The sequence below is a fragment of the Lepisma saccharinum genome, chromosome 2, assembly GCF_977018435.1.
Source record: "Lepisma saccharinum chromosome 2, izLepSacc3.1, whole genome shotgun sequence".
NCBI classification, from domain to species: Eukaryota; Metazoa; Arthropoda; class Insecta; order Zygentoma; family Lepismatidae; genus Lepisma; species Lepisma saccharinum.
The window spans coordinates 3121727-3148121 of record NC_139230.1 but is presented as its reverse complement, the minus strand read 5'-3'; the positions used below and the strand labels follow the sequence as shown (position 1 = coordinate 3148121).

General features: G+C 36.9%; 1 protein-coding gene and 1 long non-coding RNA gene across 3 annotated transcripts; one reads left to right on the top strand and one right to left on the bottom strand.

Annotated features, from left to right (window-relative positions):
• Positions 1-704: 704 nt before the first annotated feature.
• Positions 705-9661, bottom strand: LOC145984346 (uncharacterized). Of its 2 annotated transcripts, none has more exons than XM_083118001.1 (4): positions 9198-9661; positions 6446-6645; positions 5736-5919; positions 705-1333 (listed from the first exon to the last, which is right to left on the bottom strand). In XM_083118001.1, the coding sequence occupies exons 1-4, from the start codon at positions 9607-9609 to the stop codon at positions 975-977; spliced, it is 1155 nt and encodes a 384-aa protein (XP_082974127.1). In that variant the 5' UTR covers positions 9610-9661; the 3' UTR covers positions 705-974. The 2 variants fall into 2 exon arrangements, with proteins under 2 accessions (XP_082974127.1, XP_082974128.1); XM_083118002.1 differs by having other exon boundaries at positions 9559-9660.
• A 439-nt stretch (positions 9662-10100) lies between these two features.
• On the top strand, positions 10101-14193 carry LOC145984345 (uncharacterized). The gene is made up of 3 exons (XR_014441298.1): positions 10101-10322; positions 11027-11140; positions 13584-14193. It is a non-coding gene; the product is annotated as an uncharacterized LOC145984345 (long non-coding RNA).
• Positions 14194-26395: the final 12202 nt, after the last annotated feature.

Sequence of the window (26395 nt, the reverse complement as noted above, 5' to 3'; positions counted from 1 at the left end):
AGAAATGTTGTAATTGTTGATGTATTTGTTATTGATGAAAAAAAAAAAATATTAAGCATTCGGCGTTGTGCGGTTAATATAATAAAATCACAAACTATATCTTGTAGTGCATATTTATCTGCCACACAAAATTGTACCTTAGATTAGAAATTTTTCCAAAACGAGGTTGTGGTTGTTCGAATACGGAATCGTGGCAAAATTTATGTTTCAATTCAAGGTTTAACACTGTTATGAAAGGGGGGGGGGGCAAGTCTTTGACATCAGTACGAAGGAACCGCTTTGTTTAACGTGTCGCATTGTCCCGATTTAATTGGTTCTCTCTTGAGACTGAGGTGACTGTACAAAATACGTGTCATTAACCTCAAACAATGACTTTTGTAACTGTTAGGTTGGGTACGTGTAATTTGTCTCCACGGCCTCTTTGCGCGTATTCCCCCATTTTTGCTATTTAATTGAGCACCCACCTAACTAGTTACAACTGTAAACACATTTAAATTTCTCTTGATTTAAAATTCAATAATTTTATGAGCAAAAGTAGCAAAAATTTTGTGTAGAATATGTATAAAATACTGATCATTTTAAACTGTCGTGTCATTCTGATTAAGCTGTAAATTATGATAGTTTTATTAACACACACTAGCATTTCCATAGTAGGTTCATGTATGTAGAACAGAAAAATTTATATTTAAACATTTTTTATTTGCATTAATTGAATTGTTCAAATATTGTACAGGGCAGTTTACGAGAAAAACATATCTATATGTACAGTGTCACAAAATGCAATTCTAGGCATTTTTTTAAAAAAATAAAAATCACTAGTTTTATCCACTCTGGTGTCAGGTATAAATCCATATTTTGATCGCAGCTTTCTGATAGCTATTGTACAAATAGTAAAAAAAAAAGTGTGGCAAGGAATAAAGAAATCCTTTATTAACTATGCAAGAAATTTTAGAATACTAAGTTTTTCTTGCTTTTTAATTAGGAGAAACATCTTTTAGGGAACCTAGGTTTAAGGTTGATAACCAATCTTTTAAATCCACTTTTAAATCACCTTTATAGCATAGAACTCGGAGGCAACTTTCCATTTCTTCATGTCCCTTATAACAATAATTTTCTCCAGCTGTAGTAGTCTGAAAAACACCTTGATGTCTGATACTTTTTGGTAACGATACGCGAACTCCTTGAAAATCCATTTTGCATTTTAGATCTTCAGGTACACTTACTTCGGCATTACCAAGTTTAGTTTCCAAGTGTGAATGTCCTTGGAGGCGACTGATTTGCACTTTCATATTTCCTTCTTCAACACAAGCCTGCAACGTTCCATCAAGTCCAGCTGTGAAAAGGGAAACATTGCATTCTTATTTTAGTTCATGTTAATTACAACTATTTGCAACAAAGTAGATGGGAAAATAATTTATCATGCAAGAGATCATATGTATATTGAAACTACGTGGCTTTTGTGTGTGTGTGTTACTATATTGGATTGGATTTGAAAACTTGCCACCACATAAATACAATGGAACAAAAATATTTTTTCTTAATAGTGGTACTGTTTATTAAAATCCTACTTTAGCACTTGAGCACACATGAAGTAAATACAGTGGGCTCTTTTCAATTTCAACTCCAAGGGGACAAAAAAAATGTTCAAATTATTCAAAATTTGAATTAACAAAAACATCACATCATTAAAGATGATTTGGACCTAAAAGGGATGAAGAGACAGGTGAGTAGAGAAGGTTACATAATTTAGAACTGCATAATTTGTATTCATGTCCAGATATTAAAATAATTAAATCTAGAAGACTTAGGTGGGCAGGCAATGTGGCACGAATGGGGGAGGAAAGAAGAGTTTACAGGATGTGTTGGGAAATCTGATGGTAAGACACCTGTGGGAAGGCCAAGATGAAGATTGGGTGGATCTTGCCTAGAATAGGGACAGATGGAAGGCTTGTGTTGCAGGAGCCATAAACCTTCAGGTTTAAGAAGGCTAGAAATTTAGTTAGTCATTAAGGATGATTTCAAGGGAAATGAACTTCTGTTTGAATGATAAAAAATCCACTGTACATAAAAGTGTAAAGTAAAAAAGTAAAGTGTTCCCCTGTGCTTAGCACCACTGTACATGGAAAAGTATAATCATGCAAATACAAAAGTACAGATTTATGGGTGTCACTAAGGAAATAAAATGATTTCCAAAATTTGGTAAATAATAATAAATACACTTATGTAGAACTTTAACACCGATCACTATAAACATAAAAATTGAAACATTTAGTGAACCATATGAAGGTACAATAATTGAGCAATAACCATACTTCTTATATAACAAATCAGTTTTGGCCCTAAATTTCAGCCATTTTCATTAGAGATGGTGAAAAAAAGGTACAGAACATAAAATAACGCTTGAAATGTACTGAAAACAATGTGGTTTTTTTACCACAGCTTTCTATCATTTTTCTTAGCTGAGTTATAATCATCGCAACTGTCTGCAAAGGCCAAAAATGCCGTAACTCATGAAACAGAAAATGGCCAACATTTTAAAAGTAAAGTTTCAGAAAAATAATGCCTGTTTTGAACTACCATTGCATAGGGGTTAGAACCAGGGTTGTTAAATGTCCATGAACTCTAATGGGTTCTGCTGCAGGCCCGGAACCTTTTCTCTTGCACAATTTAAATTCGGTCCAAGTTGCATATTGTTTCATTGAAAAAAGTTGAACCATATTTAAATTAATGCAGGAAAAGAGGTTCCTGGATCGAATTTAAATTCATACGGAAAAAGGTTCCTGGATGGACTATTTAAATTGATCCGGAAAAAAGGTTCCTGGACCGAATTCAAATGCTTTAATTATGAAAAGGTTTACACTGTCTAGAACTCATTTACATTTGCTGATTTTCTCTCCCAGTCCGGGATTGAATTTATTTACAATTCCTGGACCAGGATTGACCGATTAAAAGTTTGCTTCTAAAAATGTCCGCGAGTACGTTTTACATTGGAATGTCACATTGCGATTGTAGAAACCGTAGCCCAGGAAATAAATCACAATGCTGTTGTTCTCTCGTTGGCCACATTCAAAAACCTTCCTTGTCAAAGTGTTACATAATGCAATGGACCATATTAGTGTGACTTTACATTGAGTTCAAACAAACCCGTCACACGTTGCTCTGGCATCCGATCCAGGAAACGCAGCCAATAGGAGCCGTTGATGAGGTAATGTGAGGAGGCTGCTGCGCTCCCAGCAGCTATCGCAACAGGGATGGGCACTGTTGCTACATCAAGGGAAATTGTCCTTTATGCAAGGAAATTCAGAGCAACTGGATTGCCAAACCTTTCCGGTGTCCATGCCATTCTTGTCATGTCCCTAAAGCATTTCGTTTGTCACTGGGTTGCCCTAAGATTCACACTGCAGTGCAATGGGATGGCTATTCAAATGTTATTTTCAATGAATGCAACAAGCAAGCCAATGAGAACAGTCTCTGCGCAAGTAGTGACTCGAGACGTCTCAACCAAGGCAAGGAACATGCAGGAGAGAATGGGGCTACATGGAGAGGGGTAACATGACTGCAGTGTTTGCGTTTCGTCCATTTCTACAATTACGCATGGCCTTGTTCCTTAGATTCTTGAGACAGCCACCACCTGGATTAGTTTTTCATCAAGTCCGTAGTGAGAAGCAGGGGGTTGTTGAAGGTCCAAGAACTCCTCTATTGTATTGGGTTCTTCAATAGGACCGGAACCTTTTTTTCTCGCACAATTTAAAATTTGATCCAAGTTGCGTATTTTTTCATTTCAATACCAAACTTTGATGCTATTTAAACCGATTCGGAACAAAAGGTTCCTGGACCATATTTAAATTGATCGTGGGAAAAGGTTCCTAGACTGAATTTAAATTCATCCAGAAAAAAAGGTTCCTGGACCAAATTTAAATACTTTACAGATAAAAAGGTTCTTTACGGTCCAGAACCCATTTATGCTTGCTGATTTTCTTTCCTGGATTCGAATTGAATTTATTTAAAATTCCTAGACCTTTAACAACCCTGTTTAGAACAACAAAAATATGAAAATGTTTAAAAATGGTCAATCAACCAGTGCTGGGCCATTCAGTATGGACTGGCCCATAGGCATTCTGAACAAGAGCTCTGATCTTAGTACAATTTCTGTGAGCTAAAATTTGTTAACCATCATAGTAATGCTTCTCCCATGTATTAAACGTTTCTAACAATATTATGTGTACTCATATTAGTGGTAATTTGTGAGAGTTTTAAGGCCAATTTTAAAAAATATAACTGTGTGCCAGTGGAAACAATGATTCATACATTGAATACTGAAACATGTGCTATTTGTATTATGAACAATAATACCTTTCTGATTTTTAACATTATGTTGAACATGTATTCATTATGCTGTGTAACAATTTTGATTGTTGTAAAACCTGGTATTCCCTATCAAACAATTACCTGAAGTAGAGTGTCTTTTCCATCACAACATATTAATTTCTTTAAAATATTTTTTCTACTTTCTTAGCAGGTAAGAATGGAAACACTTACTTTCTGTTAGGACTGTCCTTCTCCTCTCCAACAATACCTAAATCGGTTAACACATCACACTACAATGCCAGGGGTCCCGGGTTCGAATCCTGGCCTGGGTATAGATGTTTGTGAGTGTCCATTCATCAATTTCATCATACTATCACTCATCCTAATCTTCGCAAATTAGCCAAAAGTGGCACAAGAAGTGAAGTGAAGTAAAATAAAGCAATTGAATCAATCAATCAAATACCTAAATCATCACAATTACTCCACATAGTTTCTGAGATATGACATATTTGTGTCATATGATGCATTTGTACATCCATGCAATTTCTAAAAATCTTAAAATTTTCAAAAATTTGTAACTTTCAACATATTTGTTGGACAAGTCGAATATTACATATTTGTCAAATTGGACCATGTATGTATCAGTAAAGAAAATTGGAAGCAAATCCATGACTATCAAGCAACTTTTTGTCTTTCAATTGGGTGATTTCACCCAATAGTAAAAAGAGTAATAATGAATGTAATATTTTGTAATTCGAGTGTATCATAGCTTCATATGCATACTAAAGAATAAAAAAGACAACTGAAATACTGTGTGTAATTTTAAACAAAATGGTGCGTTATTTGCTGTCTCCTTTCCATTGATCTGCTATAGGTTAACTAAAATCTGATGAATGAAGGACATAGGTAACACAAAAGAAGTCTTTGTCACAGATTAAATGAGTTACCATGAGACTAGCAAGTTCACTAAAGATGCTCAATTTAGCTATATTTGCTGTGCTACAATTGGACATAGTGCAGTTTCTGATGTCATAGAATCCAAAAGAGAACATTACAAAGTGAATATTATTCTTTCCGATGGTAAAGGTAAAGTTCCCCATGACATGAAGGCACTTTTAGGAGAAGCAGGGGTAAGGTCCCAAACATTCTCGATCTTTGCCATTTTGGAGGCGATATGATCAGCACCACACTCCAGCCACCTTTACCCCCAGGTACCCATTCAATTACGGTTGGGTGAGCCCCAGAGCCACTTTATGCAGGGACCTTAGATCACACACCCTGGATATCGAACCCAGCTCTCCTGCGTGACAGTCAGGTCCTCTGCTAAATATATATTTTTCCAGAATATCAGCTGACAGCAGCTCTTTTTGTTGTTGAACTATAAACTTGCAAACAATACACTATGGAAGAGCCATTATCATACTTACAGACAACAAGACTTCCTTTCTCTTCAATATCTACTTTGCTTTTACCGTGCAGATTTTTGAGGGAAATATTTCCTTTCCTGGCCACAAAGTGAGACACGTCCGAATACACAGCCATGATCTCCACATTTCCTTTGCCAGTAAAAACATGCAAATCCTTCCCCAGGAATTTATTTCCTGAAATATTCTGAAAGAAAATTAAGGCTTTATTTTTTAAAAAATGTACAGACATTGAGGTGCACTAGTTCAAATTATAATCTGTAAATCTATCCATGAACTGCAATACTTAACTTTCATTAAAAATTTCAGAAAAATCTTTTATTAAAATTTGGTGTACAAAATTGTCCATAAAATCATGTTGCAATACAAGGTTTTGAATGATTGCTTTGCTTTATTTTACTTCGTTTTTTGTGCCACTTTTGGCTAATTTGTGAAGATGGGGATGAGTGATGATATGATGAATGGACACTCACAAACATCCATGCCCAGGCCGGGATTTGAACCAGGGACCCCTGGTGTCTTAGCACAATGTGCTAACCATTCATTTTAATATAAGGATGTGAACAAATTTCCATCGATTGAAAATTTTCACTTCTGTAATTGAAAAATAATAAAGCATTTCATGAAAATAAGGAATAATATAGTGGAGGAACAAAACTTTGTTTTTCCATTATTTATCTTGAGCTCACTGAGAGACATAAGAATTGACTAACCCCTTTCTCAGCATGTAAGTTTACTTTTCCCAGATGTACTCCTTGGCAGCAAATATCTCCTTCCCGACATGCCAGTTGAATGGAAGGGCAACGTAGATTACTGCTGTGGATATTTCCATTCTCAAGTGATGCTTCAATACTATCCGACTCCATCCCTGATACAGACAGACTTCCATTCTGTGTACATACCACCTTCAAATCTGCAAATTCCATTTAATGTTAATTGCAACATCAATCTGTGCCAAGTAATATTTTCTGTAATCAAATTATTTGAATCTAGAACTTGATTATTGTGATTTGGAACTGTGACAATGATAATCAAATTAATAGGGCTGAGACGATACCACTTTGAACCAATAAAGATACTCTTACCGATTCCCACCAATACCGATATTTGAAAATTTCAATAATTAAAAGTTGTTCAATATATTGTGTAGATATTCTTCTCCAATTCTATGCATGAATTTACCATAAAATTTGCTTTAGAATATTGAAGAATTACATCAGAAAAATATAATGCATGTTACATAATCACAAAATCCTGTTTTTCATGCAAAATGAAAGTTTGAATTTAGTATAATTTACAAGATAATTAGACTCCACGAAAGTGTCGTGTGGCATTTTTGCAGAGTCTGTGAAAGACCAAAATGTCAGAAAAATATAAGCAGGTATCAGTAAATAAATTCGAAATGATACTTTCCGATACTGATACATTGGCTCAGCCCTACAAATTACATACCTTTCAGGACGTACTGGTTGAAAAAAAAAGTTTGGGAGGCCATGGCATGAAATTAAGCAACACAACGGGAAAATTTAGTGTTCTTTGAACGTTTGATAGCCTTGACTTTCTGTAACCCCTCGAGAAAGTGAAATATTTTGCCTGGTTTATGAAGATTTTGTTGTTTATGAATGTTTACAGTTGTTTTTAGCTCCTTGAAATGCGTTATTGTGAAGTAAAATATGTCTGTTACCTTACCATGAAGCAGAACATCCCAAAGACTTTGTGCAAGTGACACAATAGCAGCTATAATTTTGCAAGGTTGGGTTAGGATTGTTAGGTTTGAGACAGTTATTTTTGATGTGATCTTTCACTATTTGAGTGTGCATAGAAACGGTTTTTACTAATAAAAAGCTGCAGAAGTACTCCGAAAGGAAAGTTTTTACTTACGTGACCCATACTTTGGGATCAAAAATATCTCCGTTATTTGCGTTTTCCGCATGCTGGAACCAATTTTATATTACGCAAAACATTGAAATCTGTCGATTAAAGGAACACTTAACATAATTCTCGAGGGAGTACAGTGGGTCAATGGCCCTGAAAGCTTTTCTAAGTACTCACATGGATTTTTAAAATAGACAGTTCATCTAACAATATGTCCTTCCTTAAAACAACTAAAACACACAAAACTATGAAAATCAGTTAACATTTCGTTGGCTTTCAACATAATGTAAATGTGATCAATGAAGATGAGTAACAATATGATGAATGATTTGCTTTATTTTACTTTGCTTTTGTGCCACTCTTGGCTAATTTGCAAAGATGGGATGAGTGATGAAATTGATGAAGGTACACTCGCAAAGATCCAGGCCAGGATTTGAACCTGGAACCCCTGGCATCACAGCACTGCTCTGCCACGGGGCCGGCATGTAACATGATGAAATCGCAATAAAACAAAAGAAGCTTGGGCTTAATCCTGACATGCCTAACCGGTACCAGTTTCATAGATTGTAGACACATTAAAATCGGATATTTTGTGTTTCGCATGGTTCGTACTTACCAATTGTGTATTGCGGAACATAGTTCAAGCTGCCATTATGTTTTTTACACGAATATTGGGTAAAACTGTCATATATCCGGGAAATTGCTCTAACTCGTTTATTCTCTACTTTTTTACATTCATACTTACCTATTCTGCATTGCGAAAGATTGTTTAACAACGGATTTAGCTTTCTTCAACAAAATTAGTATCTATTGTCGACATATCAAGTAATTATTTTTCATTCTTTTCTCCCTTCCTGAACACACAAAATGGCGGGCAAATCTTGACTAGCATTGTGTTTCAAACGGCAAAGCAGTGTTTCAACCTTCTTAACAGAAAAATTGCCGCATAACCCCAAAAACCATTAGGGATAGTATGACCATCCACGAATAGCCCCAAAAACCATTCCCGCATAGCCCCAAAAACCATTCTGGATCATATAACCATCCACGAATAGCCCCCCAAAAACCATTCACGATAGCCCCATCATGCACCATCACGGTAAGGTTAGGTTAGGTTGCTTTAGGTTGGGCAATACAGTGAAAAAACTGTGTGTTTGGAAACACTTACCGGGGATTACATCATCAGATGCTCGCAACATCCAGTTCAAGTACATGGATGGAAATGCAAGCAACAACTTTCTTGTATCGGACGGACATTATAGAAAAATACATGATTTAGCGGCAAAATAGTTTAAAAAATGCGATAAAACACTTCTACGAAACTTCCGAAATTACAAAGAAACTCAATTCCGTAAGTACTTTCTCCTGTAAATTTGAAGAAATCCATTTCCCGCATATGACATTTTTACCCTATATTGTAATGTGAACACAAATTGACACGTCTGATATCACAGCATGTAAATGCAAACAAGGATGAAATAAATCTAATCATGTTCTGTGAGCTTTGAAATGACCATAAGATCCAAAAATAGCAATTCTAACACTTTGTAACACTATATATATAAAAAAAGTGTCGTTTATTAAGCATACCATACTTTACCGGAACATCTACAGTACAAAATGCAAACTCTCTCTTTCCTTGAGGCATCCCTTGAATAGTTCCTTGCACTTCCAATTCATTTGACAATTCTACATTGACTTGTGAACTTTCTTTTCCTAGTAACGTTAAGACGATCTTGTTTGGATTATCGCTGTGTGGGTCCGTAGGATTTATTACTACATTATATGGACAATTGATTTTTACTGTACCAAATGGTGATACATTCCTCTGAATTACTTTCCTAACTGGTAAATTTTTACCGTGGACATCATTCACAAATGAACGTAAACTCAGTACGTACGTTGTCCCAAACCGTTCTAATAAACATGGTATGTTGGTAAATTTTCTTACTGTTAGTATTTTTACAACGCCTTCAAGGAGCATTCTACAAATCATTATCATAAAAACAAGTTAAACAACTATAAGGGTTGCCCGGGTTGCCAGTCAAAAGAAAACAAACAAATGCGGCATGTCTATTTCTTCTTCTTTGTGTATTGAACATAGGTTGACCTATCGCACATCGTATTGAACACCGTCTACTGACGTCAGTGCGTTTGTTGTTGCCTTGCCTTTGTTGGTAGGACCGTACCGACCGCCTTGGTGACGTCTTGACCGGTTCCCCGGGAACTTTCGGTTTACGCTAGTCCTCGTTGTTTCCACTCCAGTACAGATTCACCGGTATACGAAGTAAGAAATAAGCAATTCCTTTTCAATACAGAGGGGTCCAAAAAAATGTACTCACTGTTTGTAATGCAATGATTTCGAAACAAACAGACTCATGACCGTGTGCACGAACGAAGATCAAATTTTAAACTCGGATCGGGGAGCTTATTATTGAAACTCGTTACGGTAGCTAGCTGACGAGTTGGTGGCTGAAGTCGGTTGCAAGACAAACGACATCGAATATACCGTATTATTGAAACTCACTCGTTCGCTGGCTCTCGAGTCGTTCCGTTCGCTAGCACTCGGCAGCTCATACCCAACCGAGATCAGTCGTTCGGTCGAGTCGTTACCAAAATTGTCGAAGATGGATGTATATATATGTTTGCTTTTGGTACTTGAGACAAGGATAATGTGAGATGCAAGAGAATACTTACATTCCGGGCCATCTTAGGGTGAGTATGTTACGATTTTTATTATTATTATTATAAACTTGCACATTAAAATAACAGTAATCAGCGATGTAAATATGCCGTTGTTAGTCAATGCATTTTTTTCGATTTCTTAAGGAAATATTGGTTTCCGCGTACGCATGCTTGACTTTGTTGAAGACATATTTGGCAATGTATATTGTATTGCAGTAGTACAAGGTGTAAATAAAAATATATTTAAAAAAATACAATAGGTTTTTCCAATGTTCTTCTAAGTTGCCTTCATGACACGGTGCTATATCCACGGAAAACATTGCCTTTGCCCTTTTCTTGTGTAAAAAATAATATAAAAGCACTTTAATGCTCATGGGGTAAGGCGTTAATATATGATTGTCTCATCATATATATGTCATAAGTTCGCAGTTATTGTCGCGATTGATCCATAAGATAGAAAAGCGGCGCAACAAAAATTAAATTGAAAATACAGAAGCACTTTAAAGGTCATAATTGAGAAATAGAACACTAGCAGCTAACCTGAATTATGTTTAACTACAAGAACACGTTTCGTGTTGATCAGAGTTACAAAATGTATAGAGAAATTTTGAAATAATGGAATGGATATAAAATGCAAATGTATACACACTTACTACTGAGTACTGATAATGTAGAACTAAATTCGAACATTTTTAGAATGTTTAGTGATGTTTATATTTGCTTTTTTGCAACAGGCAGCTACTAGTTGGCAGTGGCAAGAGATTGCAGAATTTCCATTTCCTAGGCCAGAGTCAGAAATTGCATCAAGCAAGACTTTCTCCCAAGAAGGGCAGAATACAGTGGAGAGGGTGAGTGTCTTTTTTAACACATTTATTCATGATTTCCAAAATTTAAGAAATGTTATTTTTGAAAAAGAAATGTAGAAAAAACTTATTTACCACACATGGAAGCGAATGTAGGCATTCTATTTTTCATTGATATGTGGTAAAATTTACATTTAGAGGTGTTCCACTAATTTATAACCATTGGTCCAATACTGACAATTTCAGAGGCCAACAAAATTAAAAATTAATATATATACACATCAGTAATGTAAGTACTAATATAATCTGCATTTTTAAAAATATGTAGCAAACAAAACATTGGAACGTCAACTTATTCCTCTGTGTCCGACACATATACCTTGTATTAACAAAACCTTCCATGTCATCATCACTAAAACCCATAGCAGCCTCCCCGATGGCATAGCGGTAATGCAGTCACCTTGTAATGAAAGCATCCCAGGCTCGATACCTGGTTGGAGGCATATAGTGTTCCAGATTCCACTTTAAACTGTAGGTCCAGTCCCAATTAGTCTATTGGACTTAAAACAAAACTCAATCTCAAACTAAAGACCTCTAGCAGTTACAATTGAATGTAACTGAGAATCCTCTCTTCTATGACTATGAGACTGAACTAACTAGTGTTGCCCGCGGGACAAGCTTTTAAAAATTCGAGATGAGACGAGATTGATCATGTGTCCCGAGACAAATGAATATTTTTGAGACGAGACAGGCCAAAGTCTCGTCTCGTGGGCAACACTAGAACTAACATGAAAGTTGGATGGTTAATGTAGCTACATAACAAGTTAGTGAATAACCACTGATTGAGATTTGCTGTGTTTATAACTGACAATACTCACAATACTTTGCTGCTAAAAAAAATCTGCTTCTAAATAACAAATTTCTTGCTGATTTACAATATCGGAGATGAAATGCATGACATTATTTTAGAAAGTATTTAGAAAATGGCTCTGTGGAAGTAACTTCCCTTTTGAGGTCCTTAAGTTATATTCAACCTTAAGATTTTATGTTCATATGAACTTGATGCACACATAAATTCCCTTTGCCTTAACAATATCATCCAATTTGTATTTACTGCGCATGTAACCACAGTTAATATATATTTTATAATGTCAAGTTTCATGGATTTAGAAGGCCACAATTCTTGTTCTAGTACATAATGACACACTTATGCCATAAATGATTCCAGTAAATGTTTGAAAAAATCAATTTTTTAACACTGTTGTGGGGATTACGGTATTGATCCACTCGTTTATTTTCACGTGCTTCTGTAGTTTGGCAACACTAATCACTTTGACTCCCAGTGTACAGTGGGATCCATGAGTATTACCGTGAAAATTGTCCATGACTATTTTAATTAATTTTTCTCTTAATCCTAAGTGTTTTTAAGCGATGTATTTTCATGTATGCTGGTGCAGAAGTTGTCAACAGCTTGTTTTGACTTTTCTTTTAATTCTTGAAGCTCTCATTGGGTCAAAGAAAGTGAACGAACATGGCGATGGACAATTTGCACGGTAATACTCGTGGATCCCACTGTACCTTCGTGGAAGAGTGCAGAAAGTCTGTTCATCCATTATGTGAAATATATCCATTGTTGACTTGTTATAAAGCTCACATTTCAGTGGAGCACAATAGGGATCCATGCAACCATTAACGGGAGTGTTTTCAGACACACAGTATTTCTACATATACTAGTAATAGTTTCTAATATCCATTATAAATGTATGAAATCCAAACTACGAAAAGCATGTATGAATTTTGTAGGGAAAAGTAACAATAAATGTAACAAACTAAGTTGTTATTTTCATCATATTGAAATGTATTTCATTAGATTTAGAATTTCCTTACCTCTGTAATGTATTGAGTGAAATGACTTTTTTTGCTAACAAAACCAGAATACTATTCATAGGACATTATTGCTGTAAAACCATGCTAGCTAGCATTTCACATGCTGCTGTTATCAAGCTGGTGTGTGTGTTTCTTTTTTTAATAATCCTGCGTAAACAAAACTGAAAAATCCAGAGATCAGTGGGAAAGTTTCTTTTTCCCATGGCATGACGGGTCGTGACGAACCCCTGATCATTGTTGTGGGTTTCCATGACCAGGTTACGCTACTCTTTCTTAGCTCCCCAATTTCCTCACAATGGCTGGTGGCCATGGGTTCCATACACAGGCTGAAATCTTGGGAAAATTTGTTATGCTTCCCCCAGGAGACCCAAACCTATGCATATCCCATAGTCAGAGCCAAATGCATGACACAGTGCAGATTAAACTTTTTTCCATTTATGAGTACGATATATATTTTTATACATGGGACAGCCCTAACGGTTAAGCATTAGTAGCAGCCAACGTGAGCATATCACATTGGTCCACCCCAACCATATATATATATTTTTTTTCATTTTTCTCTTTGTGATACATGTACTATTTATACTCTTTTATTTTTTAGGATTTGAATATACTGCATGGCAGACAGACATGACCCTGGAACATATTGACACTGTGATGTCAGATTACAGGAACTTGCGAAGTATTTCAACTGTCAAAAAGCAAATTTTACTGAAGACTTTCAATGAGTGTGCAGTTTTATAGTGGTCCCAGCAAGTTAACCATTTTAATGGCGGTTTCCCTGTGTTGAGTGCACATGGGAGTTGTTCAGCATCCTGAATAGTAGACAAGTGGTCAAATGTCGTGTATATATGACTTTCTATCTGCAATACACTAGGAAACTGGCAAATTTCAGAAAACAAGTCGAGCAGGTGATTGGATATGTTTGTTTGATTACAGAAAATATAGTATCCTGATATCAACAATACCTGCCCAATTTGTCTGTGCTAAACCAGGTGATGTAACACAAACAAAATTTTTCAAGTGTGTTGTGCTTTAACAATTTTTTGTTTGTCCATGAATAGCTACGAATGTTGTTTTGACAACAGTGGAATTGCTAAACCCATGCAATGAATTCAAACTAATCTATTCTCTAAATATACTATTGTGTATGGTGCAGTTTGGTTATTCACAGATCAACCCATATGCATAAATATTTCTAATAATTGTAATTTTTTTTCCCTCCATATGAAATATTTTTGGATACAAATAAAGTACTATTATAGAAAAGTAGGATTTATTAATTTATATAAAAATAATAATTCTGTGCGTAACAGCCCATGAAGGGCCTTGGCTTACCTACCGGCCTCCCTCCTATGCTTTCTTTCATCACCACTAAGTGTGGAGATCTTCAACCAGGATTGGAATAGTCGGGGGGGTGGGGGGGGGGTCAGCATGACGTATCCCCTACTGTTGTAGTAGGTCTTCGTGACCGAATTACGCTTACTCATTCGGAGCTCCCCAATTTCCTCATGATGGTGGATTGCCACCGGCCGAAAATTCCTGGAGACTGAACTTGGGATCGAACCCATACCGTCCCGCAGCTGCCATCCAAAGCAAGGTGTCTTAGAAGGCACGGGCACAGAGGAGGACTTAATTTATATAGGTTCACAAAATTAATATAATTGCAGTAAATTACAGACTATTTAGAGAAATATTGGATTGGTAAAAATATCTAATTTTACTTGAGAGTATAACTTCTCTAATGAAAGTTGAGGTTGGCAGTGTGATTGGTATCTCTGCACACTAATGTAAGTTATTTTTTTCTGTAAAATATATTTAAATATGCCCCCAGCATGGCAGTCAATGTCAAGGTTTAGTTGTGTGTGACCAAGAGCGGCTCTGCTGTAGTGCTTGTTAAAATATTGACCAAAGTGCTGCCTACAATGAAAAAAAAGGTACAGCAGTTTAGCTTAATTGCTTGTCAGTTTTGATTTGGTGAATCCTGCAATAACTGAACCGGTTACACGAATGCTCCCTTCATCAGACATTTATTTTTGAATAAATGTAAATAAAACTAAAAATAACAGTCTGATTAAGGGAGCATATGATCTGCTGAAACGTCACAATGAAAAACTGTGTTTTTATGCTTGTAATGACTGTAGACTACAAGAGAAATAATTCTACAATGCAAGCAATGCGTACATACAAGAAAAATTATTTTCCAGAATATAGTAGTGGCACATTTTATGAAGAGATGGAAAAGTTTTCGGAACCATGGAACTTCCTGTTTGAGGTAAAATGTATAATGTAAAACAACATGGGTGATAATTGGTTTTCTTGGGATATCAACATGGGTGATTGTTGTGCTGTTTCTGTGGCATTGGGTTTTTGCTGAATACAGCATTCATTGTGTGACCAATTCACCTCATGCAATTAAATTTGAAGAACATATACTCAAGAACCTTCATTTCCTCTCAGTAGACCAAATGAATATGTTACGTTTAGTTGTTCACAACCAAATAAGAGCCCTTCAGCTTCTATGGTGCTTTCCACAACCATTAAGACTGAAGGGTGGCTGTGTAAACAACGCTAACTGATAAAGTATCAGGGGGAGGGAAATTGTGACAGAATTAACTTTTGCTAAACTGATAAAGTATCAGGGGGTGGGAAATGGTGACAGAATTAACTTTTGCTAGCCAAGTTAGGATGAAATTTCATTTCACATAGACGATGGTTCACAAAGTAAAATTTTAAGCAAAAAATACAGGCACGACCAGGATTCTATCAGAGCTACCGAGAGAAAGGTTCACCATGTATGTCAACCTCATCTATGATCAATGTCAGCACCTTAATTGTAAAGTACATTTCCTTCCTTTTGATGCACACAACAATCACCACCAGAGATCTTTCAGAAAAGCCATTCACGAATGTCTCGCTTCTCATGCCAGCAGCACAAAGACATCCAAGCAGATTTTCATCCGCACCCATAGGATGTCAGCCAAAGGGTTGCAGGAAGCTTTGAAATATATTTTGCTTGTGAATTATTGTATGTTTGAAAAGAAATTGAGAACACTTTCAAGCACAAATAGAAACATTTCATATAATTGAAAGGAACAGTCCACATAATTTGTCCTTTCAAGTTCCAACAAATGAATGAATGTAGCTTTGTTACAGAAACCATTGTCACCAGAAAATAAGAAGAAATGTACTTTTAACCATTGTACCACTTTGAGAGTTAATGTTTTCCTTTTTAATCAACCAATTTTGATGCTTTACGAAATATATAATTGATTATTGCATGCAGAAAACACAAATAACAGATATTTGAACCCAAATTATGGCCAGCACAAGTAGAAACCTGCCATCTCCGAATACTTTTGCTGCTTTTTATTAGTAAAAAATGCTTGTATGCACACTAAAATAATGAAAAACATGGAACTTTCTATAAGCTCCAAACCTAAGGCCCCCAACATAGTTGTGGAATGTCTTATTGGGTGCTATATTCACTGCCGGGAAGTCTTTGGGCTGTGCTCCTTCACAGTAAAGTAACACGTTAAGGTATCAAATGTACTTTACTTCACAAAAACATGTTTCCGAGAGCTAAAAACAACTGAAAATGTTCACAGCAAAACATTTCACAGGTACAGAGGGTTAAGGGTACCAAACATACTTCAAATGAAGGATGAAAATACCCAAACAAAATTTCTACTTTAGCAAACAGTTTTATTGTACGTAATAAACTAAGTAGAAAATAAATTTTTTTGAAAAATTTACTGTTTTAGTTATGCACGTTACTGCACTTTAGTTTATTTTTGTGGGTAGACAGGTATCAATTGTATTTATTTTATTTTGTTTCAATGAATGTGATGGTCACATAAAAAACCTTATGTATCAATAGCACTGTTGAAAATTTGATTGAATGGTTGCAGCAACAAACTTAATTTTAAAACCAGTTTTCATTTTTAAAACATCATCAGCTAAAGTGAACATGTTAACAGCTCAAGAACATTCTTGTGATAAACAAAGCTTCTGAATAAATTCACATCATTCCACTTGAAATCCCAGAATAAAAATGGAGCACATGCTGCATTAAGTAGATGCTCTAATTTTCTACATTACCGAAAACTATGTAAACTCACATGTATAACAGCCAGTCTCAGTGGCGGAGTGGTTAGCACAGCAAGCTACAATGCTAGGGTTGTCGGGTTTGAATCCCAGTCAAGGCATTGGTGCTCTTTTTTGAAAATCCCTTCATCAATTTAATCTCATTACCATTCATCCTCACCTTTGCAATTAGCCAAAAGTGACAGAAAAGCGAAGTAATATAAACCAAAACAATCAATCACATATATAACGAAAACGAGCACTATACTTATTAATGGTAGTGTCACAGCACCCTTGCTGACAAGACAATATCTATGCATGTTTGATTTGGAATGCCTGGTCTTTTAGTACAGTACACATTTCAACATCCCCCAGAATCCTACATATGAACATTTTCTTCTCTGTAAATTTGTCTTTGTACCTGAAAGTAATAGGGATAGTCTAGTTTCAACTTCATGAGATCATTGTCTTTAGTTCAGCAAGATGATTTCACAGAGCAAATCTCATTCACAGTAATGTTTCTCAAACTATGGGCACTTTATTCCATATACTCCCTTCCCACAGCATCAGCAAATACTATTAACCATTCCATCTAGTATTGCGCCCATGCAAGGACAATTTTTGTTTAGGAATAACAGGCATGTAGACATTAGTAGTAAGACCTTTGACTGTGTTCATACTCTCTCATGGGTTACACCTTAGTTACAAACTTCAGGAAAAAGGAAGAACTTGGTCTCAGTAGCTTAAAAAAATAGTGAAACAGATGGTGAAACTACCAGTTGTTTGATACAGTGTTCATCCCTGATTTGTACTGAAATCACTTTGAACTTCCTGCTTGACCACAAAATATAACTACATTTATTTTCCAACTCTGAGCACAAATACAGGTAGTTTGAGTGCAACCTGGCATATTAAAGCACTTTTGATCACTAAATTTTGGCCAGGTGCCTAAATTGAATAACAATTTTGAAGAAATACATCTCACTAGCCTTTTGTAGGTTTCAGAATGTTTACAAGAGACTGATATTTCATTGGTGATTTCGGTATCACTTGTCATGTCCAACCTTCTTTTCTTCTGCACGGAAGCAACGAAGTCCATGATACTTATTGAAATGATTAGTAGTGTTTACATATGAGGAAGCAGCCATGCATTTTCTTTTTCAATGCATGATAAATTATCCCTTTATTGTACATCAGGTTCAAGCATGAAGATGATTGCAGCAAGATGAGACCTCTCCAATACCAGCCATACACAAACACAAGCCATATGTTACTTCCCCATCCTCTTTCAATTGGAGTTCTGGGAATGCTTAATCTGAAACGCTGAAAGAAAAATGAAACGAATTAGAATGAAAAATTTATACATAACTATCTGAAGTAATACACTAGCCAACATGGTAATGATTCAGATTGTGTAATGAAATTTGCAAGTTGTACAGAAAGATAAGAAATACATTTAGAATACTGAAAGTAAATTTAGAGAAACTGGTAACAGTTTAGTATATCGGAGACACATTTCTTCAATTTTACAGAAGAAACTACTTACGGAAATGAGTTTTTCCAAGGTTTACAATGTTCGTCAAGGTATTTTCTTTCATCGTGGAATGAATATATTTGAGCAAGAATCATGTATTTTTTAAGAGAAATATCTCACCGACACAATTGACATTGCTTTCATTTGCTTGCCCTACGACAACCGGATGCTGCGTACGTTTGATAACGTAAGCCCCTGTCAGTGTTTCCAATCCCTTTTTTTTAAATATGCTTGCCTAACCTAACCAAACCTAACCTTATAGGATATGGTTCGTAGGGCTATCCGTCAGCTACCCGTGCATAATGTACAATTTGCACAAGTGACAAACATGACAGTAGGTATTTTTGGTGAAGAAGGTTGGAAACACTGTATACCCACTACGGTAGTCAACCTCAGCCTGCCATATTGTGTGTTACGAAAGCGAAGAAATGAATCAAAAGAAGTACTCTGTATGTGAATATTTTTTTCTTTTCGTGTAAAAAGCATAATGGCACCTTGAACTATGTTCCGCAATACACAATTGGTAAGTACGAACCATTCGAAACAAAATATTCGATTTAAATGTGTCTCCGATATACTAAACTCTTACCGAGAAACTAATTTGTACATTTTAAATATGAAGAATGCATTAATTCATGAGGAATTGTTGTGAAAAGTAGCTTGTGCAGGCTATTCTGCCACAAATCACTAATGTATGAAAAATGTTCTATATTTGTGTAGCACATCAAGGAACATGTGGAAATGTTAAAGTATCCAAACCCATTTAAAATGTAAAATTAGTAATACTGTATGTGTATGCACATAGGAGTATAATTATAACGCTAAGGACACCAACCCTAACCTACTGATGTAAGCCTACAGAAACATGTTGAAAAATCGATCTGCACATAAAAACGAGTTAAATAATAATGAAACATGTTCAACATGTGCTTATAGTGAGGTACGGAATTCGATTCAAGTAGAAAATAATGTGTATCATTATAACAATGGAATTGGAAAAACACAGTAACAATAATGAAAATCATTCTTAAATACAGGTGGAGATTCAAAGTACGTAATACAAGCTTTCACAGTAGAATAACAAAATTAGGCTAAAAATGAAGAAAAGTGGCTTAAATTAGAAAAGAAGCAAAATACAGACACACATAAGCATAAGTTGTATTTTTTTGTGGTTACTTTCTGCTTGGAGTATTTGGTAACATTATCGTATGGGTAAAACGGATTCCTTCAAATTTCCTTCAAATTTACAGGAGAAAGTACTTACGGAAATCATTTTCTTGAGCGTTTTGGAAGTTCCTGAATGTAGATTTGATCCATTTTAATGTGAATGCGTGTTGTTTTCTGCGAAAATCTCTGTCCGACACGCTGTTTCTGCTCACGCCATTTGCTTTTTGCATGAGAGTGCAATGTTCCGTGTGTTAAGACGATGCAACCCCGTAGCCAATGTTTCAGCCTCGCCGTGTTTTCACTAGAACCACCTGTCGAGTTCGGAACAAGCCATTTTTCCCGAATGGGTGTCACTTATCGCACAACATTGTAGCAACATTGTGTTCCGACGTCACAGGAGAGAGCTGTTTTTACAATTTTTCTTTGTATTTATGCTAATGGAACTTAACCTAACAGGCCTAACCTAACCACGTAGGCATTCCTCGTCTGACGTCAATATTCAAGGTTGCAAGGAAGAGAATTAACGAATTACGAAAGAAAGATGGTTCCGACCCGAATGGGTGTCACTTATCGCACAACACTCTAGCAACATTGTGTTCTGACGTCACAGGAGAGACCTTTTTCATGTTAGGCAATACAAGCTAACGCGTCTCTTAGCGAAAATAATAATTTTTCTTTGTATCTATGCTAATGGAACCTAACCTAACCACGTAGGCATTTCTCGTCTGACGTCAATATTAATGGTTGCAAGATGGTTGTGCGTAAAGGAAGAGCATTAACCAATTTCGAAAGAAGATGGTTCAGACACGAATAGGTGTGACTTATCGCACAACACTCTAGCAACATTGTGTTCTGACGTCACAGGAGAGACCTTTTTCATGTTAGGCAATACAAAGGTAACTCGTCTCTTAGCGAAAATATTATTTTTTCTTTGTATGTATGCTAATGGAACCTAACCTAACAGGCCTAACCTAACCACGTAGGCATTCCTCGTCTGACGTTAATATTCAAGGTTGCAAGAGAGTTGTGCGTAAAGGAAGACCATTAACGAATTGCGAAAGAAAGATGGTTCCGAATTGCTGTGTATGGACAATGAACGTGGTAAATCGCAAGGTTATTTTACAAGTTCTACACGTAAATGCGACGTATTAGCATAATTTCAAATAGGGGCACGAAAGTAGATATTTTCCGGTGAACGAGGTTGCACCACTGCATAAATCGACAAAACACTCTCAGAACGCCCCCTAAACGAGTATGCTATCACGGCCATAATGTGTTACAGATTCGAAACAACAAGTAACAGTAAGTACTCGTAAATAGAGAAAATAAACATTATCTTAGTTAGAAATGCATTATTTCGCCTTAAGAAATGTTCCGCAACGCGTTAGCAATGTAAAGAAGTCCGAAATATATGATTCGTAGGTGTTTCACCCATACGATAATAGTACCGAGTATTTTTGTGTCGAGCAATAATAGAAATGAGATCTGTGAGTAACACAACATCCAGACCTGAATAACTTTTGTGTACCAAACTAAACTTTTTCACCACTAGGCACCGTTTTATTAGATTGTGCGTCTTCGCACAATTTCGCATGTTCGCAACAATTTAAATTAGATTAGATCGAAGACATCCTTGCTTATGAATGGTGCATACGGTTTTAATAAACTCATAACTGTGATTTCCATTCAACAAATACAATAATTATTTTTATATTAAAAATAGAATGGATACTTGCCTTTACGCAGCAACAGAACTTCACTTATTCTTCATATCTTTGTCAACCGTGGAAGAGTTTTACTGCTATTTCCAGATGGCACAGCACGGTCATTAATTGTATCCGATGTCACCCACATTTTACACTTAACACATCCGTGCATTAAGATCATACGTGAAAAAGAGTATACATCTCATTCTGTATTTCATTGCAGACGAAACAAAATTGTCCGCGATCAGCTGTGCATGACAGAGATGGAGTCGCAACGCCATTGGCTGATGGTACACTAGCCTCTCTTGCCAGCCAACATTTCACTCGCATGCAACTCGAGACCCCGAATCCGTTAGCTGCTCAACTCGTTTAGTTTCAATAATTCGCTTTTCGGCTGGCGACCGACTTGGCTACCGAACGAGAAAACTCACTCGTGAGCTAGGTGTTGACTTTCAATAATAAGCTCCCGGGAAAGGATCACTGGAAAATTCCATTGCACGAAGACGGTTCAACACTTGATCGCGATCTAGGAACATCGAAACGAGTTTATCTTCTGATCGGCCATTCGCCACCGTTTTGGTGTCTGATCCTGGTTCACGATACTGACGCTTCGACTGCAGGCAGTTGTTTTTGAGTATAAAAAGAGCGGAAAGTGATATCGAGGGATCCATCCATCAGTTGGTGGACGCGCGATTGCGAAACCATTAAAATCAGGAAAAGATATCAACTCGGAATATATGAACGATACCGCACCCGTGCTAACTTGCTTGAACAAAAACGCTTGCAAGCGAAAGCAAAAAAAACATATCTCCAGGCGAAGAGAGCAGCATGGCAACATTTTTGCAATACATTAGATCGCAGCGATAGTTTAAGCTCCATCTGGCATAAATTTAATTCCCTTCGTAAACCCACCCACAGTAAGGTGAAAACGATAGACCGAACCTGGGAAAATGACTTCATTTCTTTTCTAACACCCCCTTCGGTTAGCTCGGGTTACAAACACGACGAAAGATTACATGTCACATTCACAGATGACTTTCCTGCGCATTAGAACTCATCAATACTTTGGACTCACTCAAAAATACCTCACCCGGATATGACGGCATTACATATGACCATGATATGACGTCCTTCGCCACTTGCCGGACGAAGGTCTTCAACTCATTGTAAGAATTTACAATGAAATATACCATACAGGTATTATCCCTTCAACTTGGAACAACCATATCGTAATTCCTATCCTCAAACCATCTAAACCCCGCAACAACGCACACTCGTATCGCCCCATTGTCTTAATTCCGGTACTATAAACTTTTTGAAAAAACATTACAATATCGAATAAACTGGGCCCTAGAAAAACAACAGTTTTTCCCCCCAACACAAATGGGATTCCGGCTCAATTATGGCAGTCAAGATGCTGTATCCACACTCACCGTTGCAATTCAAAATAGTCAGATACCTAAAGATTATTGTTTTAGCCTGTTTACAGATATTGAGAAAGCATATGATTCTGTTTATATACCAATACCCAGAAAAATTACAGATCCACCCTTCGGTTGTTAATATTATATGGAACTTATATAATGAACGAAATCTTGTCTTTTGGTTCGAAGATCGAGTAGACGGGACCCGCAAAGTTAGAACCGGAATCCCACAGGGATCCCCCCTCAGTCCCTTACTTTTCAACATATATACTCAACACATCCACCACTTAGATCTCGCTGATTTTAAAATATTACAATACGCAGATGATTTATGCTGTTATAAACAAACATCGGATGCCACTCAAGGCATCCTGGCTCTAAAGCGAGCTATCACAGTACTTCGGGATAATCTCTGGAGTATAGGACTAACTTTTTCACCCCCCCAAATCTAACATAATAATTTTCAATTCTCGACAATCCCTTACCTATCCCAACAATATCTCACGTATACAAAACATACCTCTTGTAGAATCCTATAAATATCTCGGAGTTGTTTTTGACAGAAAATGAACGTGGAGATCTCACATAGCCTACCTCAAAGCAAAGGGAAAAAAATTAATAACATATTACGAAGTATAGCCACCACTAAGTGGGGGAGTCATCCATACATCATGTTACTATTTTATAAAAATTGCTTTCGTTCACTATACGATTACGCAGCCCCAGTATATGGCGGGGCGAATATAAAACTCCTGAATTCGTTAGATATATTGCAAAGACAGACCTTACGTACTTGTCTCGGACTAATGCCTTCCAGTCCTAATGTGAGTGTATATCTCGAGAGCAATGAACAATCACTCACACAAAGACGAAAAAAACTCGCTGTAAAATTTTTACTTAAAACATGGGATATTCACCCACACCCTTTCAATAGAGAATTCGCCATCCAACGACAATGGGAGGTCGTAAAGAGCATCGATCACTCAAACCCCCGATATTTTTTTCTTATACTGTTATTTTATAGATACCGAGGCATACCAGCTGTCATTTACCCACGATCACCCACTTATATATCAACTAAATATCCCCATAGAGTCAAACCTAGATCTCCATTACGTCGACCCTGGGGAACATGGAAACTATCAAGAAAGATGGCCGGAGGCTACATTAATATATACGGACGGCTCAAAAGACGATACCGATGTCGGTTCTGCATTTTATATCCCGTCCAAGAATATAATTAGACAATTTAAACTACCTTCCGACGCGTCAATTTTTTCGGCGGAATGTTACGCAATTTATAGAGCATTACTTCATATCCTAACATCGGGCATTCCACAGTCTCTTATTCTGACAGACGCCCTGAGCATGCTCCAAACGTTGTCCAGAGCTGGCATCGCAGCCCACAAACTTACGATTTTTCCTTATCTTATTCAAAGTGCAGCGTTACGACTTCGAAAACGGGGACAGAAAGTGACCTACCAATCAAAACAAATCCCACGATTTAGTAGATAACTACGCAAAACAAGCTCGGTCACTCGTACACGTAACTCCCTTACGATTACCTTATACAGACTTGCTCCCCCGAGTAAAAATGAAAATCCAACATGAATGGGATGACTGGTGTAGAGTGCCACACACGTAAATTTGCCGTTGCGTAGAAACGAATTTTCGTTTCGTCTCCCTCTCTCTTAGTATCACGTATTCTACCCTGCTCGAAAACCTTCGCTATTGTTGCCACATTGTCATTCCATTCCTGGACACACTCGCGCAAACATCATTGAAAACAATTGAATAGCGCTCCAGCTCGAGGTTCCCACCGTTCGGTAGGGACGCTAATGTGGCAATATAGCACGGCGTAGTGCTTGCTTCTTTTATGCAGTGCATGTTCATTGGCTAGCTAGTAACTAGTGTTGCCAACTGTAATAATGAAGCACTATTTCTGTCACGGAAGGGGAAAAGGCAGGTAAAGTGGCGGTGAGTTTTGTTGGATTGGAAGCACCATATTTTTATTTTATACTAAGTATTTGACCGGTTTGACGTTGTGTGCGTGTATTGGGTGTGTGTATGTAAAAGTGTGTGTTTGCTAATGAACGTTAAATTCCATAATGCCTCCAGTTCTGTCGAAGTTGAAATCAAAAACCTTGCATAGCCAAGCTCGGGAAATTCTAAGCAACGTGCACGAGTTCATGAAGGAGGAAGCCAGTCATGGTGTTAGCATCCCAATAAAGCATTTTGGCAAGAGAGCAGCGAACAGCAGCAACAAATTGTTCATATTTCATAATTTTGGAATTATTCAAAATAAATAAATTATGTGGCTCCAACATCATTTCAACTCTGGCTCCGGCACGTGTTCTTGTAGAAATTGCATAGAGGAGGCTGTCATTTTTGCTGCTTAATGCGATACATATTGTTTTCTGTGTTAAAATTGCCATGCTTTGATGGGTGACCAAGTTCATACCAGGGCCGGCGGAAGGGGAGGGTGAACCGTCCCATCGCCCAGAGCGGCAAAATTTGAAGAGAAGAAAAAAATAAGCCTATTGAAAACTGTGATCGAGCGAGATATTCTTTTGCGCTGAATAGTATTGAAATAGCATAAGAAGTCTCATTATTTATTTTATATTTTGATGTTTTAGTTAGGAATATATTGATTTTCAATTTTCCGTTGCTGCGTAATGACCGGGGGGGGGGTCGAAATAGAGCGGCATCTGCCGCCACCTCCCAGGGAGGCAAAATGACTAGCGCCGGCCCTGGTTCATAACAAAAGAAAAAGCCGCGCAGCTTATCGTCTAGTGGCAGTATATGTACTTGTTATTGTTGTGGAAGCCGGCATCCTTTGTAAATGTACAACAAAGGCAACCGACTGTCGCCGATCTGAGAGAGGAAATAATAATACTGCTTCAGGAGGAGTGTTATGGTGCAATTGTAGCGGTTTAACACGTTGGCATGTTATTATCTGCCGTTGCAGTTCCATACCAGTGTATACGGGTTTTGGGAGTGAAAAGTTAGAACGCCACCAGTGCATTAATGCAATGAAAAATAATATATATATATTTTTTATTTTGTTTGAAATCACTCAAATAAGGAATCGTATGAAGAAGTCTTCTTTGCAGCATTTTTGGTAATTTTACGTATGTGTTAGTTCATATTTTGCGAATTTTTAGTCCATATGTATGTAGCTACATACAAAGCCACTTGTTAGTACATATTAATCCTAGTCCTGGTATAATGCATGACGTTTAAAACTCAACGTTAGATAGACCTGAATTCTCTAATTTTATTGTTGTACGTAACAGCTGTGCATCGGCGCACTGCAGCGATTTTTCTATCTGCTCCATTAGCAACACTGCTTCTTTAGTTGTTTCGCGCATCGCACGGCAGAATTATCTGCGCTGGACTCTACCCATGAAATCCAAAACACAACAACCTACAAGTGGAACGCGAATATCGGCACAAAACAACCTTGGTATCAATCTCTGAATCTACCTCGGGCAGT

What these genes read in the sequence shown, in the direction of transcription:
- LOC145984346 (XM_083118001.1), bottom strand. Translation starts at nt 9,609, where the DNA reads ATGATAATGATTTGTAGAATGCTCCTTGAAGGCGTTGTAAAAATACTA. An exon ending in AGATGTTCCGGTAAAGTATG is followed by an intron (nt 6,646 to 9,197) that starts GTATGCTTAATA and finishes TGGAATTTGCAG; the next exon opens with ATTTGAAGGTGGTATGTACA. An exon ending in GAAAGGAAGTCTTGTTGTCT is followed by an intron (nt 1,334 to 5,735) that starts GTAAGTATGATA and finishes CCCTTTTCACAG; the next exon opens with CTGGACTTGATGGAACGTTG.